The 16,148-nt window shown below is 40.0% G+C and overlaps 1 protein-coding gene across 1 annotated transcript in view; it reads right to left on the reverse strand.

Annotated features, from left to right (window-relative positions):
* The window catches only part of LOC122799218, a 1,108,404-nt gene that overhangs the window by 89,628 nt on the left and 1,002,628 nt on the right, over positions 1-16,148 (reverse strand). The window contains exon 16 of the mRNA XM_044068137.1: positions 13-91. Coding sequence (XP_043924072.1) covers positions 13-91 — 79 coding nt within the window. The remainder of the gene's footprint in view (positions 1-12; positions 92-16,148) is intronic.

Raw genomic sequence — 16,148 nt, forward strand, 5'->3', positions numbered from 1 at the left:
TTATAGTCTTACCTTGGAGTGTTCAATCTGCCAGTAACTTGGTCCTCTGACTCTCTCTTATGCCGATGCATGCCACCATCCTGAGCAGAACCTATAGTGTATAATTGGGTAAAGTTATTTATTTTTTCTACTCTCTCCTACTGGTCCATAGCTTTCCTCAGAAGAGAAATTTCAAATCTTAATTGCACCTTAACCATTGACCTAGTTTACAGAGACATACTGTTCTCAGACTCTCTCTTTGAAATGTTGCACTAGTAACACCTTAGTGATGCCAGCTGGTTTGAGTTCTCCAATGAAGATATGCCTGTATGGATGTCAAATACTTGCCTGACAGACATAACCACATATCCAGTGATGTTATCTCCTTAATCATGTCACAAAACATCCACAGAAAATAATTTGTTTTAGAAGTACTGTACTCTCAAAAGATAAGCCATATAAGCACTCATCTCTGCCTTCCTCTGACAGACCCTGTGGTGTTGAGATGTTTTCTTGAACCCAGAACTCCAGGGACAAATAAAGATCATATAAAGGAATTAATACTTAAGTTGTCTTAATGAACTTCAAACACAAGACCTGTGTGGCTACAATCTTGAACTATGATCAGGAGTCTAAAATTGCCACTTATACTGCACATTTTTACTTCCCCCTAGGACTTTTATACTGAAGCTTCTTTCCCAATTTGTCACAAGAACAATTCTAAGTTCAGAACTAAACTATTTTGGTGGAATCTTTTCATCAATACACTGTACAAAAAGTAAAAAGAAACCTCATAGCCCTAAGAAATAAAACAAAAATCTCATCACTCTAAAAGTTACATCAAAAACTGCAAAATTATGTATGAATTAAACACTGTTACACATCCACAGATAATTACAAAGCTATCAACTATGTCAGGAACTTCTGAAACACCCAGCACTGCACTGACCTGGTATCAACCCACTATGATACCAAGGATATCCCAAACATACTAGAAGAATAAAAATAGCACAAACTTCTCTTTCTGCCCCCTACATGCTCCCTCACACAAAATCCACTGAGCACCTCCTCCTAATTACCTTAGAACAAGTTACTAAAAGCCCCCGCCAAATCCAAAACATTAACTCTACGGGTCCAGGCAACACAGATTTTTTTTAGTAAGAAACATTGCCTCAAAGACTCTCTTCTGAACCTCTTCAACCTCAACCTCCAAATGGTTATGTACCTGAAGCTTAGAGAATGGCTATAGTGGTCCTCCTACACAAATGTAAACCAACCACTATCACAGGGAAATAAAGACTGATTAGCCTTACTGGTCTTACCTGTAGGGCAAAAAATCATAAGTAAAGGTATTGCTATCTTTCAATCCCTTGACCAAAATTAATTTGTCTTTGAGAAGGGCAGATCCTGGCTTCATAACCTATCTGACATTCTGAGAATTGGACAAACACTGAAAGAAGGCAAACTGGTACAAAGCCCACCAAAACCTAGCCAAGGCATTTAACACTATTCCATACTCTGGCATTACACTGATGAACTGATGCACCTAAATAAAAATCCCTTGACAACTCACTAGATAGCAAACTGGGTAACAGACAGAATTCATTTAAAAGGGGTTGGTGGCATACTTTCTTCAAAGAGGCTCACCGCAAGTGGCATTCCCCATGGTTCTATTCTGGAACAACTAATCTTCAGCATATACTTTGCTGATGTCAAAGATGGCACCAGGAAACTCAGGCTTACCATATTTTCTGATGACTGCAAACCTGGGGCTGCCGACATCACTTCACGACACCCATATCCTCCAAAAGGGCTCTTACCTGCACATATTCATTATGCCAAGACCATGGACTACCATTCCAGTTAAGAGGTCCAAACAGTCATGCTCTGCTTCTCCCTTATAAGGAAAAGATTAAACTATAATACCATGTTTGGCATGTATCTATACAAGCATATGGTTAGAGATATATATCCTCTTACCATACCTGCAAAACAACTTCCCACACCTGTTAAAAGGCAGATCTCCTGGGAACATAGCAGAAGTATTACAAAGATCAGGTTTATTTCAAAGCAGTTACTTGTATTTAATCTGCTTCCCTCCTGGATCCTATTTGGATGCTATCAATTGTAGTGATGTGGTTTACCATACTGCAGCAATATTATTCGTTCTGTCAGACTGCAACATCTTCACACTGCTGACCTATCTTAGCTGCCATTTGCAAACACAAAAGTGAACAAATGACCAACTACGTATTTATTTATTTATGCTTTTCTGACGGGTTAGGTCCACTAGGTTAGTAGCCTGTTTTCAGGGCAGACTGGAGGTGGTATTTATATTACTAGGAGAAATTTGACCAGGGCACAGGGGAACTTCCCCTACTCTTTTTTGTAGGGGGGGACATGTTTGTGTGTGGTGCTTTCTGCTTCTGTTCTGGGTAGGAAGGAAGTCTGGAGAAGGAGGAAGTGACTCTAAGCAAACACGGAGGTCAGAGAAGAGAATGGTGATTATGGTGCTGTTATTTGAACACCGGCTACACTAAAGTTATTGCAGAAGAAATCGGTGGTGAAGCAGAAGCTGAGAGAAGCACCAGGTGCGTCAGAAATGGGGAAAAAGCAGTCTAATGTGGCACATGCAACGGAGGTAGATACAGAAGAGTTGTTTCAGCAGAAAGTGTTTGAATCCGAACTTGCAACACAAGTTTGTGTCGTGACAACCCTCCAGTCAGGAGGGTTGCAGAATGATATATTGCTAGGCATGGTCAATGAAATTGAGCTGGAAGAAAGTAAGGACATATCGTGGGGAGAGATGATGGACAAGATACAGAACGAGGAAGTGCAGCAGAGTGAAGGCATGAAGACTCTGAAAAAATCTTATGCAGAAACAGTTAAAGAAGGGATGCATGGTAAGAAAGAAGACCAAGAAGTAATTGTGAAGAAAAGAGATTGTTTAAAGTGTGGATTGAACAGAAGACAGATACAGAAATGGACAGATATAAGGAATGGAATGTAGTTATTAAGACGCTCGAGGTTAAAACTATTGAGGTAGCAGCATTTATCCATATTAATAAAGAGACCTTGTGACATTACTTTCAAGACTGGGTAGATAATGGAAAGATTTAAAGAAGAATTTGAAAAAAAAAAAAAGAAAAAGTGCACACCATGGAACTTATATGTACTTAAGCCCTGTTTTAGGGAAACAAAGAAAAATAAATAATATTCAGTTCAGAACTGAAGTGAAAAAGAGAGACTTTAAAAAAGCATTTATTATACTTATGTAATAATGCATTGAATTTATCAAAAGTATATGACAACAGAGGTTTATGGACTGGGGTATGGGACTGCAATGTGATACTGAAATTGGAAAACTATAGTATTGTATATATTCCAAGTGTTATTAATGTTAAAGGTGAAAGAGGCTGGGTTAGATATTGAGGACAGCCAAAAACATGCTTTTTATGTGGAAAAACAAATAATTTAATTAACAAATGTGAAAAAAAGACAATGTTTTTCATGTGGTGGTATAGGACATAATGTAAAAAATTGCGAACCTAAATGTTATAAATGTAAAAAAAGTTTGACATTTTTGGGAGGGGGGTGAGAAGAAAAAGAAAATGAAGCAGTGTTGGACATAACAGAAGTAGTAGAAGAACAATGTAAAAGGGATAAAGTTATAGAAAAGGAATTAGAATTTGAAAAAATGGGGAAAAAGATAGTAATATTACTGATGGAGACCAAATGATACAAAAAGATAAAGTGAAGCAAGTTTTAAACATAGATAATATTCGAGTCAGATTTAAGTGAGAATGATGATGTTAAATGGAATACAGTCAAACAAAAGAGAAATTCAATTGGTAAAAAAGTGAGAGAAAGGAAAAGGAAGAACACTGAAGACTTCAAAAAAGAAGAAAAAAAGGAAAATAGATTTAAGAAATTGGAAAGACGGATAGGAATTTTGGAGTGGTGTATAAAGCTAGACCAGTGATGGTATTACACTAGAAGACACTAGATTTTTCTCAAAGTCAGAAAGAATTCAAACCAAAGTGTGGTGGGGGAAAAAAGTGATATGGAATTTTGTGAAAGAGACCTGCTCAGGAATATTGACATTATATAAAGATACAATTAAGTATTACATGTCACCTTTGTCACAGCAGGTAGAATTACTACTATTAATGTAAGATGGAGGGAACATGTTATGAGAATTATTGCAATATATACATATGCATATGTAATAAAAAAGGGAGAGAGAAGAGATGTTTAGGAAGATAATATGTAGGAGTTAACATGGATATAATTGTAGTAGGAAACTTTAAAGGACAACAGGATTCTATTATTAAATGCCCTACCTCTCTGTCCCTTTTCTCTCTATTTACTGTACCTGCGCTATGAATAAACAACACAGCATTTAGAATATTTTAAATTGACTGTTTCTCTCCACTAGAACAGTACTTTACTGTACTGTGGTGGTTTCACTTTCAAAAAATTGTTATCCCGTCCTGAAAAAGCTTGCTGTATTCTCCAATTCACTGATATCATAAGGCCACTAAATACAGGTACTTTTCTGGTCAATTCCCTCTCCAAACTGACACTACCACAACCATCCTAAAAACCCACACATGCTGTGATGGCACAGCTCCTTGGTCCTTCCCCTACCCATACAGAAAATAAAGGCTACAAGAAGGCTGTTAATCTCAGCAGGTAACAGCACAAATTACCCTTAGCACTATGACAGCTAGGGAAGTTAGGTGTAAAGGGAGATGGGAGATGAATCAAAGTAGTACAATTCAGGCTTCAGAAGAGACTGCAGTTTAGCCATTCTAAAAAGAAGCAGCAGTAAAAAGCACTTTGAAAGTCTGTTCTGTGGCATTTTCTCTGTTCATAGGTTCATAGGTAGGTAATAGGTTATCGGCCCAAGGGCCTAAGTAAGCCTAGCCAACAAGGTTCCCTGGCTTACAGCACCCAAGAAAGTTAATTTCCTGTGCCCCTGTCGAGCACAGCCACAGAAGTGATCCCCAGGGTGTATTTCCTATTTCCCATCCACTCATCAAGATTTTTCTTGAAGAGTGCTAATGAGGAACTTTGCTTGACATAGATGGGTAGCTTGTTCCAGAGTATAGGAAGTCTCTGGGACAGGAATCTATCCCTCCAGCATGTCCTATTTACTGTGGTGACAAGGTTTAGGTCCCTAGAGCATGTAGCTTGGAAGGATTGGGATTTCTTAAGGGGTAGCATGTCCAACAGCTATGGGTTTAACATAGCTTTATATGTTAGGCAAAGATCTCCTCGGAGTAGGCGATATGCTACAGGGTAAAGCTGGAGTTTTTTGAGACGGTCAGTGTAGGGCATCTGTTTGAGGCCAGTAATCCTCTTTATGAGGTATTTCTGTGGCCTTTCCAGCTGCTGCAGATGTCTTGTGAGGTACATTCCAAAAGGGGCGTTGTACTCTATAATGGGTCTAATGAGTGCAGAGTAGAGGGGAAAATGACCTCTTTTCCTGGGTGAGAACCCTTTTGTGATGAGGTGTGCCACATAGGATTTCCTGACTACTGTAGTGATGTGACTATCAAAGGAGAGACTACTGTCCACCTGGGTCCCAAGGTCTCTTATCACACATTTTGTGTTAAGTAGACAGCCGTTCATGTGGTAGTTCATGGGTACAGAGTTTTTACCAAAGGGAATGACAATGCACTTTTTGGCACTGAGCTTGAGGCCATGCCTCTGACACCAGGCATCTGTCTCAGTGAGGCCCTTCTGTAGGATGTCCACATCATTTGGGGACTCCACTATGGCTCCTAGTTTGCAGTCATCTGTGAACTTAGTTAGCCAGAGGCCTTCTGTGTTAGTTTGTACTTCAGAGAAGTAGATACCAAACAGGAGCGATCCCAGGACTGAACCCTGTGGTACTACACTTGTCATTAGTTTGAAGTCAGATTTGGAGTCTGCAACTTTTACAGTGTGGGTTCAATCAGTGAGCTAGTTGGCAACCCATATTGTGATGTAGGGATTAATACCTAGTTTAGTGAGTTTAGCTATACTTCCAGAATGGGGGATGGTGTCGAAAGCCTTGGCGAAGTCAAGATAGGCTGCATGAACCACCTTACCCTTGTCTACGACTTTGGTGACTGCCTCAAAGAAGTTGATCAGGTTCAGAAGGCATGATCTGCCTTTCACAAACCCGAACTGGGTGGGGTCCAGAGTTTGGAGGTCACCAATGTCTTTGTTTATGAGTTACATGATGATACGTTCCATGGCCTTGCAGATCAGGCTCGTCAGGCTAATAGTGTGACAGTTCCCAGGATCAGGGTGGCTCTCCCCTTTGTGGAGTGGGATAACTGTTGCTGTGCGCCATTCAGTGGGCACAAAGCCTGACATGAGACTATGACTGAACATGGTGCTTAGGTGGGGAGCCAGTTCATTGTCCGGTCCCATGGATGCTGTGTTTCTGGTTTTAGAGTGTGCAGCTTTTACCAGCATATATGTGATTACAGGGATTCTGCATTCTTCCTGTATAGATATGGGCGCTTTAGGGGGGGGGGGTAACATTAGCACTTGTGTTTTAAGTAATCATTGAATGGCATGAAATGTTACTTAAAACTGACTGAAAGACAGCACTGTATACATGTAAAATCAATGTAGCGACAGGAGCTTTCGGAAGAAAGAGGCCTGCATGATGTAATTTTTTTACAGCACTGCATTGTGGAATACCGAGAGGCAGACTAAACAATCAGAATTACTTCAAGATGCCAGACCTCATGTGGTCAGACTCTAATTACGTATGAAATATATTTAAAAAACCTGTAAATAGCCCCAGAGTGGTGTTAAAATGTAGGAAACACCAAACCATGATGAAATAAAAATGTTTTTTGAGTCTGAGTGTGTGATTTTCTTTTAATTGTTATCTAAGACAGCAAACAAGAAGGCTTTTGATGTTAAAATAGTAAAGCATATTATAAAACACATACAGTTAAAATGTGGAATCTACAGATTTGGACTTATAGAAGAGGGGTAAAGAACAGAAATATATTATTTTTTATTGCCAGAAAGTTCAGTAATAGACAAGGAGTGTTATTGACAAGTTTTTCAGACCACAGGACAATTTGGATTATGGTAAAGGGAAGTGATGCTACAAAACTAGGGAAAGGTATAAAAAGAATAAATGAAGTGAAATGGGATGGTAAAGGGAGGAGAGAGGTTACGACTTTATGGTAACGTCATGTAGAAATGAGAGAATTTTGTAAAGATTGTTGTGAATGGCAGTTAAATTTTAAACTACAATACAAAAAATGCTATATGACATGGGAGAAAGACGATATACATGGACAAAATAAATATAAGAATTTAAACAACAATATGATTGATGCATAGTTTTTTTTATTAAGGAACATAAATTATGTGATTTGAATAAGAAAAATAACATTTATTGTACAGATATTTCTTGAAAAAAAGAAGAAATTGCACAATATTTAAGTAAAGTAATTAAAGAGAATACTAGTGCAATGAGGGAAATTCTTCAGGTAGAATGCATAACACACAAGAAGAGATTATGAATGTAGTACAAGAACATATAAAGACAGTATTTAAAGAGCACAGAATAAAGACATGGAAAGAATGGAAGGTGTGTGCTTTTTCTGATATAGAGAATAAAGAACGTATAAGAATGAAGGCACTAGAACAGGAAATTAAAGTAATGAATTTAAATTCAGCAGCAGGACCAGATGGAACAGAATAGAAGATGCATAAAAATATGAATAAAGAGCAAAAGAAATTGTTTATAAAGGTATTACATGGATGGTTAGAAAAAGGTTTCAGGTATAAAGAGCTATGTAGAGGTATCATTAGGTTTATATGGAAAAAAGGAAATAAGGAAGAAATACAGAATTAGAGAACAATTGTGGTAAATAATACAGATTGTAAGATTTTTATGAAAATACTACAAAAAAGGAGGGAAGAAAAAGCAGGTAATGTTGTAAATGAACACGTGTTTGGCATAAAAAGAAAAAAGTTCAAGATTTACTGTTAATCGATTAGGGAAAAAGTAGATGATATAGTAATAAGAAATTTTCATGCAAAAGTAATGAAGATTTAAGCAAAGCAATCAATTCAATTCATCACTCAGTATTATGGGATATGTTTGATTATATAACACAAGAGGCTTAAAAACATATGCATGTCAGCATACAAGTATAACATAGCGAACATTATGATAAACGGATGGTTGAGTGAAGATATAAAGGTAGAAAAATAGGGTATTAGACAAGGTTGTCCACTGCGCATTACACTATTTGTATTAGTATGTGAATGCAATATCTATGTATGTGAATAGGGAGATGGATGTTATGAGCTATATTTCAAATGAAGGGATAAAAATGCCCATTTTTTTAAATTAAGAAGATGATATCATTACAACAAAGAATGAAGCAAGTATGGATACAGTGATAAAACAAATGCAATAAAACATCCAGATTATTGGTTTTGTATTAAATATAGACAAATGTCAAGGTTTAGGTTTTGAAGGATGGATTAGTGGAACTATTTTCAATAAGGATACAATTAAGATCCTTGGGATAAACTTTGGGAGACAAGACATTGTAAATTCCACATGGAAAGAAAAAATACATGAAATAAAACGTGTGTGTTTTGGAAGTCTTTTAGGCTTTCTTTTAAAAAGAAAGTTTATTTAATAAACTCCATACTATTAGCAAAGATTACTACTTTAGATGGTGTTTTTAGTCTTCTTTTAAACTTAAGATGTATACAATATGTTTTCTATTTGGGGATTGAGGTTGAACCCTGTAAAAAGAGGGGTGTTGTATGAAAAAAGTGAAAAAGGAAGTTTAGAATTAATAAAGCCTATATTATATATGTCCTCATTAAACGTTTATACAGTGATGAAATGTTTATAAGAAAATGAGGGTTCATTTTTAACAAAAACATTAAGTTTAAAATATAAAACGGAATGGTCAACTTTTTAGTTCAAGGAAAAGGAAGGTTTGTTGTAATGAACAAATGGAAAATTATCAAGACAAAATTATACTGTGGAAAATGAAATGTGAATGAAACTGATAAGAGAAAAGAATGGTATGATAAGATTATAGAAAAATATTATAGGATATTTTCCTTGGAAGGCATTAAACAATGAGAAAAGTAACGCTATTATTGCAAGAGTGAAAAGATGTAAAAGACAGACTGTCAGGATTTTTTTATGGAGACTGTCTATACAAAAGTTACCAGTAAAGGTAAATATGCCATATAAAAGTATAAAAGACACAGCATGCTTATATTGTAGGGAATTTGAGACTTATGAACAAGTTTTTTTTTGGAATGTAAAAGATCAAAAACATTATGGAAAAGATTACAGGTAAGAAATATGTGAATGAATTTTAAGTTGTGAACAATTTAAACAGATATAAATTGAATTTGGGTATTATAGAAACAAAAGTAAGAAAGAGATTGAAAGTCTTGATAAAAAAATATTTGTTACATTATATTTGAATCTGGAATCAGAGAGTTAAGGAAATTGTGTTTTAACTAAAGATGGGACTTGGCAATAAGGCTGAAAAAATAAGGTATTGGTTGTAGACTTGAAAACCCAATGGATGAAGGTGCTGGGTCCAACGATTCTTCAAGTACCACTGAATTTGTCTCATGTGTAGTATGGCTAGTGGTATCATGAGAATCACTGATGACATGAGGCCTAGAATTTTGAGGAACATTCTTGCTGCATCTAAGTTTAGGAGAGAGAAAACCAAGAAAATGAAATAAGTCACAACTTTCTCTTCTGGCAGGAAGTCCATCCATTTTACTCCATTAAACACCACAGAAAACAACTAACTGAGAGATTAAGTGGAAAGACTTCTGAAGGTTCAATTTGAAGCCCAGGTGGGAAAGGAGGGATGTAACCTAATCTAAGAACTCCAAGCACTTGGATGCAGAATCTGCACAAATCAGCAAGTTATCAGGAATACCACAGAGGGGTAAGGAGGGAGGGTAAACCTGACTGCAGATGCATACCTATCGGACATCTACATTTATGGTAGGTACAAAACTGTACTATGTCCTTCAAGGATGCATCTGCAGTCATAACATATGGGTAGAATACCATAGACAATCTGGGGGAGGAGGTACTAAGAAAAGGTTGGAGTAGTTAGGATCCCCTGCAGGACTGCAGTAGCAAAACCTGCTCTGGATCTGGAGTATAAAGTTAGATTGTAATGTTTGGCAAATGTATGCACGGAGCTCCAAGTAGCAGCTTCTAAAATGTCCTTGGTAGCCACCCCTCGTAGGAAGGCTGTAGTGGTGGCTGTGGCCCTTGTGGAATGAGGCCTGATATTTGCAGGAACTGTCTTTCCATGAAAGGAGTAACAAAATTGAATGGAATTTCCTATCCATTTTGAAATTGTCTGTTTGGAAATTGCTTTTCCTTGCACCCCAGTAGCATATGCTACAAATAGTTGGTCAGTTTTTCTGCTACTTTTAGTTCTGTCTAAGTAGTAGCGTAGTTGTCTGTGTATATCCAGGGTGTGCAGAAGTTTTCCCCCTCTATTCTGTGGATTTGGGAAGAACGTAGGCAAGTGAATAGCTTGGTTAAAAGATACCCTAGATACCACCTTTGGCATAAAAGTAGGATTGGTTCTTAGTGAAACTCTGTCCTGATGGAAGATAAGAAATGGCTGTACTGCCATTAATGCTTGTAACTCAGATACTCTTCTTGCTGAAGTTATTGCCAGAAGGAATGCAGTTTTCCAAGACAGAAACTGTAGATCCGCTGATGCTGCTGGTTCAAAAGGAGGAAGTGTTAGTTTTTCCAACACAAAGTTGAGATCCCAAGCAGGTTGAGGGGGTTTTCTTGGAGGTTTAATATTTTTGATTCCTCTCAGAAATTGCCTGAGGAGAGGGTGTGAGAAGATAGGTGGATCCACATTGTATTCTGCTGAAATTGCTGAGGCATGAATCTTAATGGAAGAATAGGACAGGCCATTGTGGAACAATTCTGCTAAGTATTCCAGAATATGTGTCATGCTTGCCACTGTCACATCTGAGCCTTTTGATGTGTTCCAAATGCGGAATCTTTTCCATTTAGCTGAGTATGTCTTCCTTGTGGAAGGCCGACGAGCTTCCATGATAATGTCTTTCACTCTCTGTGATGAAACATTTTGATTGGGATTTAAGGAATTTTCCAGGCAGTTAGCTGCAATGTTTTCAAGTTGGGATGCATGATCTTGAAATTGTTCTGCGTCAGAAGAAGAGGCCATAGGGGGAGAGGCCATGGTTTTGCCTGTGACATGCACCTCAATAGTGGATACCAGTGTTGCCTTGGCCAGTCTGGAGCTATCAGAATCACTCTTGGCTGTTCCTCCCTGATCTTCAGTAGAACCTTGTACATTAATGGGAGAGGTGGAAAGGCATATACTTTTAGAGCTTCCCAGCTGAAAGAGAGAGAGTCCACCCTCCAAGCTTGTGGGTGGTATGTCCTTGAGCAGAATGTCTTCAGTTGATGGTTGTGGGGGGGGAGGCGAACAGATCTATCTCCGGCATTCCCCATGTCTTTGCTATGAGTTGGAAGATGTCTGGGTGCAGCATCCATTCGTGTGCATCCATGGTAGTTCTGCTTAAGCTGTCTGCCAGTGTATTCTCTTTTCCTGGCACGAACTGGGACTGTAGTTGGATATTGAGTTTCAGGCATAGTTCCCATAGATTCATAGCCAGCTGGCATAGAGGGTAGGAGTGTGTGCCTCCCTGCTTGTTTATGTACCACATGACCGTGGTGTTGTCTGTCCTTATTAACAGGTGGCCTTGATGGAGGAAGGGTTTGAAAGCCTCGATTGCATGCATCACTGCCAGCATTTCCTTTTGGTTTATGTGCATGCGTAGCTGCCCTTGAGACCATAGGCCTTGGATACATTTGCCCTCCATGTGTGCTCCCCATCCTCGGTCTGAAGCGTCCGTGGTGATGGTTTGTTTTGTTTTTGGTTTGTTGAAAGGCAACCCTCTGTTGGACTGGCAGGCCTGAGCCCACCACAGGAATTCCTTTTGAAGGCAAGGAATGATTGGTATCAAGGTTTCTAAACTGTGACTGTGTTGAGACCATACACTCCTTAGGTACCATTGTAATTTTCTCATATGCAGCCTGACCTGTGGTATCAGAAGTATGCAGGATGCCATGTAACCCAGGGCCTGCAGGATTTTCCTTGCAGTAAGCTGAGTTTGTCTTGTCAGAATCATGAAGTAATCCGGAAGTTGTTTTGTTTTTCTTCTGTGAGAAAGGCCATTTGGGTGGTTGTGTCCAGATCTGCACCCAAAAAGGTTATCCTTTGGGATGGAACAAGTCTTGACTTTTGGATGTTGACTGTGTATCCCAAGGCCTGTAGCAGGTGGATGGCATAGGCCAAGTCCTTTATCAAATTTCCCTTGTTGTCCGCTTGTATAAGGCAGTCGTCCAGATATGGGTAGATTTGAATCCCCTGAAGTCTGCAATGTGCAATTACTGATGCCAGGCATTTCGTGAATACTCTGGGCAGTAGATAAGCCAAAGGGCAATGCTGAGAATTGATAATGCTCTGATCCTGCAAGAAATCTGAGGTGTCTTCTGCAACTTGGTCGAATAGGGATGTGCAGGTATGCCTCCTTGAGATCTAGAGTCACCAGCCAAGACTCCTTGCCCAACATGGGAAGAAGTTGCTGTAGGGTCAGCATCTTGAATTTTGGCACAATGAGGTAAGCATTCAGTGCGGACAGGTCGAGAATAGGCCTCCATTGATTTTCTTTTCTTGGTACAAGGAATAGTCTGGAGTAAAAACCTTGGCCTTGTTCTGAAAGTGGTACCTTTTCTATAGCTTTCATTTGAAGCAAGTTGTTGATCTGCTTTAAAGCCTCTGCCCTCTGATTTGGTGGTAGGTTTGGCATTCCGTTTCTTTTTGGCAAAGTGTGGAAGTGGAACCTATATCCTTTGTCTATTATTTGCAGTGTCCATGTGTCCCTTGTAATATAATGCCAGTTTTTTGAGAATAAAGCAAGCTTTCCGCCCAAGGGTGCTTCCAGTTGAGCCCTGGTAGGCGGAATCAGAGTAAAGTCATTGAGCCTGTCCTGGTGTAGTAGTTGTTGCTGCTGCTGCACTACTCCTCTGGTTGGCAGGCTGCCACTGACGGCCTCTGTAGGAGCCCTTCGATTGGCCTCTGCCTCTGGGGCGTCTGTTCCTGCCTCTCTGGGCTCTGTCCGAGTCTGAAAAGGACCAATTCTTAGTAGGCCAGTTTCTGCAGAATCTCGGTGGTTGTACTTGCAGGAAATCCTTAACTGTTTGCACAGATTTTGCCTTTTCTTCAAACTTTTTTAAAACCTCCTGAGCAGAGGAGCCAAATAAATTTTGTTTCTCCATTGGAGCATCCAGGAGCATTAACATGGTCTGGCAGAGGTTGTTCCTTCAGCCAGGCATGCCTACGAATAACTGTCCCAGTCATAGCTGACCTAAATGAAGCCTCCAATGCATCATAGCCACATTTTAAGAAATGATTACTAACCTGCTGTGAGTTGTGTACCAAATCCTGAAGGGATTTACAGTCAAGGGGTTCAGGAGAAGAAAGTTTCTTATTCAGTTCATCTAACAAATACTCTTGGTACTGTATCATATGAAATTGACAATTTAATGCCCTGACGGAAAGAGTTGCACAGGTATATACCTTCTTTCCCCATCTCTCTAAAGCTCTAAACTCTCTTTCAGAGGGTAGAGGATTTTTGGCAGTGGCGGCCGCAACCCCTTTAGGGCCCTGAGAAATAGTTTCTGGGTCTGCAGAATGGGCTTTATACAGATGGAAATGAGAATCCGGGACCCTGTAGTATCTATCAGGTTTGGCAGGGGCCGGAGGGAGAGTATCAGGGGCTGTACTGACATCATTGTACACATCATCAATTACATTCAAAACAGGAGGTATAGCTAAGGGCCTATGTTGAGGCAAATGTAAAAAGGTCCTTAATCTTTTTCTAGAATCAGAGAATTCCTGACCTTGCCATTGAAAATGCTCTCTCATGGAGTGTAGAGTCTCACCGAAGGAAAACTCTTCAGGAGGGGAGGCCAAGGGATAGATTCTTCAGCATCAGAATCCTCATAGGGCGAATAAGCCTCCTCCTGGTGGTCTGACAACTCAGATCCATCCGTGGACTCATCTGAAGAGTGTGGGTCAGAGGGGTCAGTCCTGGGCCTTTTGTCTGGTGGAGGGTGAGAGGCCCTGTCCGGGTGAGGTTGTGAACCTCTAATTAAAGAAATAAGGTCCTCTGCAAGGCTGAGGATCTGAGAACTAGAGGAAGGCCTCTGGGAGGTAGTCTTGGGAGGCAAAGCTTTAGAAAGTTTAGCAGCTTTAGCCCTAGCAAAGGCCTTAATGGACATGGAAGCAGGGGGCCTAGCTGCCCCACGTGCAGGAGTAGAAATGTCCAAAGGTATGGTGTCGGACATTTCCTGGACACTGGTTTCGGTAGGTAGCTCGGTAGCCAACTCAGCCGGGGCCTCCCGGGCCGCGGTGGTCGGTTGAATGGATTCGGAAGAAGGAATCTCCGAGGACTCGGTTTTGGCCGAAACCGAGACACTCGCGGTAGGCCTTACCGTGGTTTCAGCCGAAACCGCGGGCCGCGAGTGTCAGTCCTTGTCCTTCCGTTTTTTCACCAAATGCGATGTCGGAGTCTCCGACGGCATTTTATATGCAAAACTGCCCCCAAAAAATTCCTCTGCAAACTCTGACCGACGTCTAAGAGTTCGTCGGTTGAAGGAAGCACAGGCTGAACAGGCCGATACGTCGTGGTCTGGGCCTAAGCAAGGAAGGCAGTAGGAATGGAAATCCTTATGAGGTATTTGTTTCCCACAAGTTAAACAATTATTTACTTTGTCTGACATCGGCTGAGGCAAGAGAGAGTCCCCAACGGGGTACTTAGCTTTTTCAAAGTCTTCGGTAGCTGAATTCACTGGATCTGACCGACCGGCACTTGCGAACAGCTTCTGCTTCGGGCACCGCGCAGCAAGAAAGACTGAGGAAAATGGCGTCGGCTGATGCTTTTATACCCCAGACGCTCTGACGTCGGGGAAAGTGCGACAGCTGAGGCCAGACCCAGACTTTGGAATCTGGCCGACCGAAGGGCTGCCTGAGGCAGGACAACCCATATGTTATGACTGCAGATGCATCCTTGAAGGACATTTGCTGGCTGATAACTCATTAAATACACACAAACCAATTATTTATTTTTTATTGTGGTTTTATGTTTATTTGTATCTCGTTTTGATATATCATCAATTTTTGGATTTAGTAAAGATTTTTCTCATCATCCAGGCTCCGTCTCGTTGGATACCACCCTGCATCTGCTGTTAATTTAGTTTTTGATTTACTTACTTAGTTTGTTCGGTGATGAAGAAAACTGATAATGTAAGCTAAACAAACCAACTCTCAAATGTTTCCTGAAATTGGAAGCAATAGGAATATGATACGTGTAAAACCACAGTTTCAAGGATATTGTGCCTAAAAAAGCCAAAATCAAGTAAAGAAAGGCACACAAGTGGAGAGACAGCACAATGTATTCAAAAAAGGCTTTATTCCACACAATAATTAACACCAGTAAAATGGAAGAGTTGTTTTCATCCAAACTAAGTCAGACTTCATCTGATAACAGACATCAAACTCAAGTTCCTTTTAAAAATAAATTCAAAAAGTTGCATCCAATCATGTGAACCCAATTAATTAAGTTAATCAGAACCACATACTGAGTAGGTAAAACTCCATAGTTCCTTCAAAATGTTTCTTGAGAGATGTCAAAAATGTTGAGGCCCTTCTGTAGGATGTCCACATCATTTGGGGACTTGACTATAGCTCCTAGTTTGCAGTCATCTGCGAAATTCTGAGAAGTCGATACCAAACAGGAGAGGTCTCAGGACTGAACCCTGTGGTACTCCACTTGTCACTGATTTGGAGTCTGCAACTTTTACAGTGTGGGTTCTGTCAGTGAGCCAGTTGGCAACCCATCTTGTGACATAGGGATTTATACCTAGTTTAGTGATTTTAGCTATAATTTCAGAATGGGGGATGGTGGGGGTTATATCTTTCTATTCCTATGTTGCAGTATTCTTAGTGTGGGACAGTACCACAGCTTAATTAGATGGAAGGGTGGAGGTAGATGTAGATGATTCCAAAAAACCCTGC

Source organism: Protopterus annectens, chromosome 4.part0 (assembly GCF_019279795.1).
Source record: "Protopterus annectens isolate FY-2018-M chromosome 4.part0, PAN1.0, whole genome shotgun sequence".
Lineage (NCBI taxonomy): Eukaryota > Metazoa > Chordata > Ceratodontiformes > Protopteridae > Protopterus > Protopterus annectens.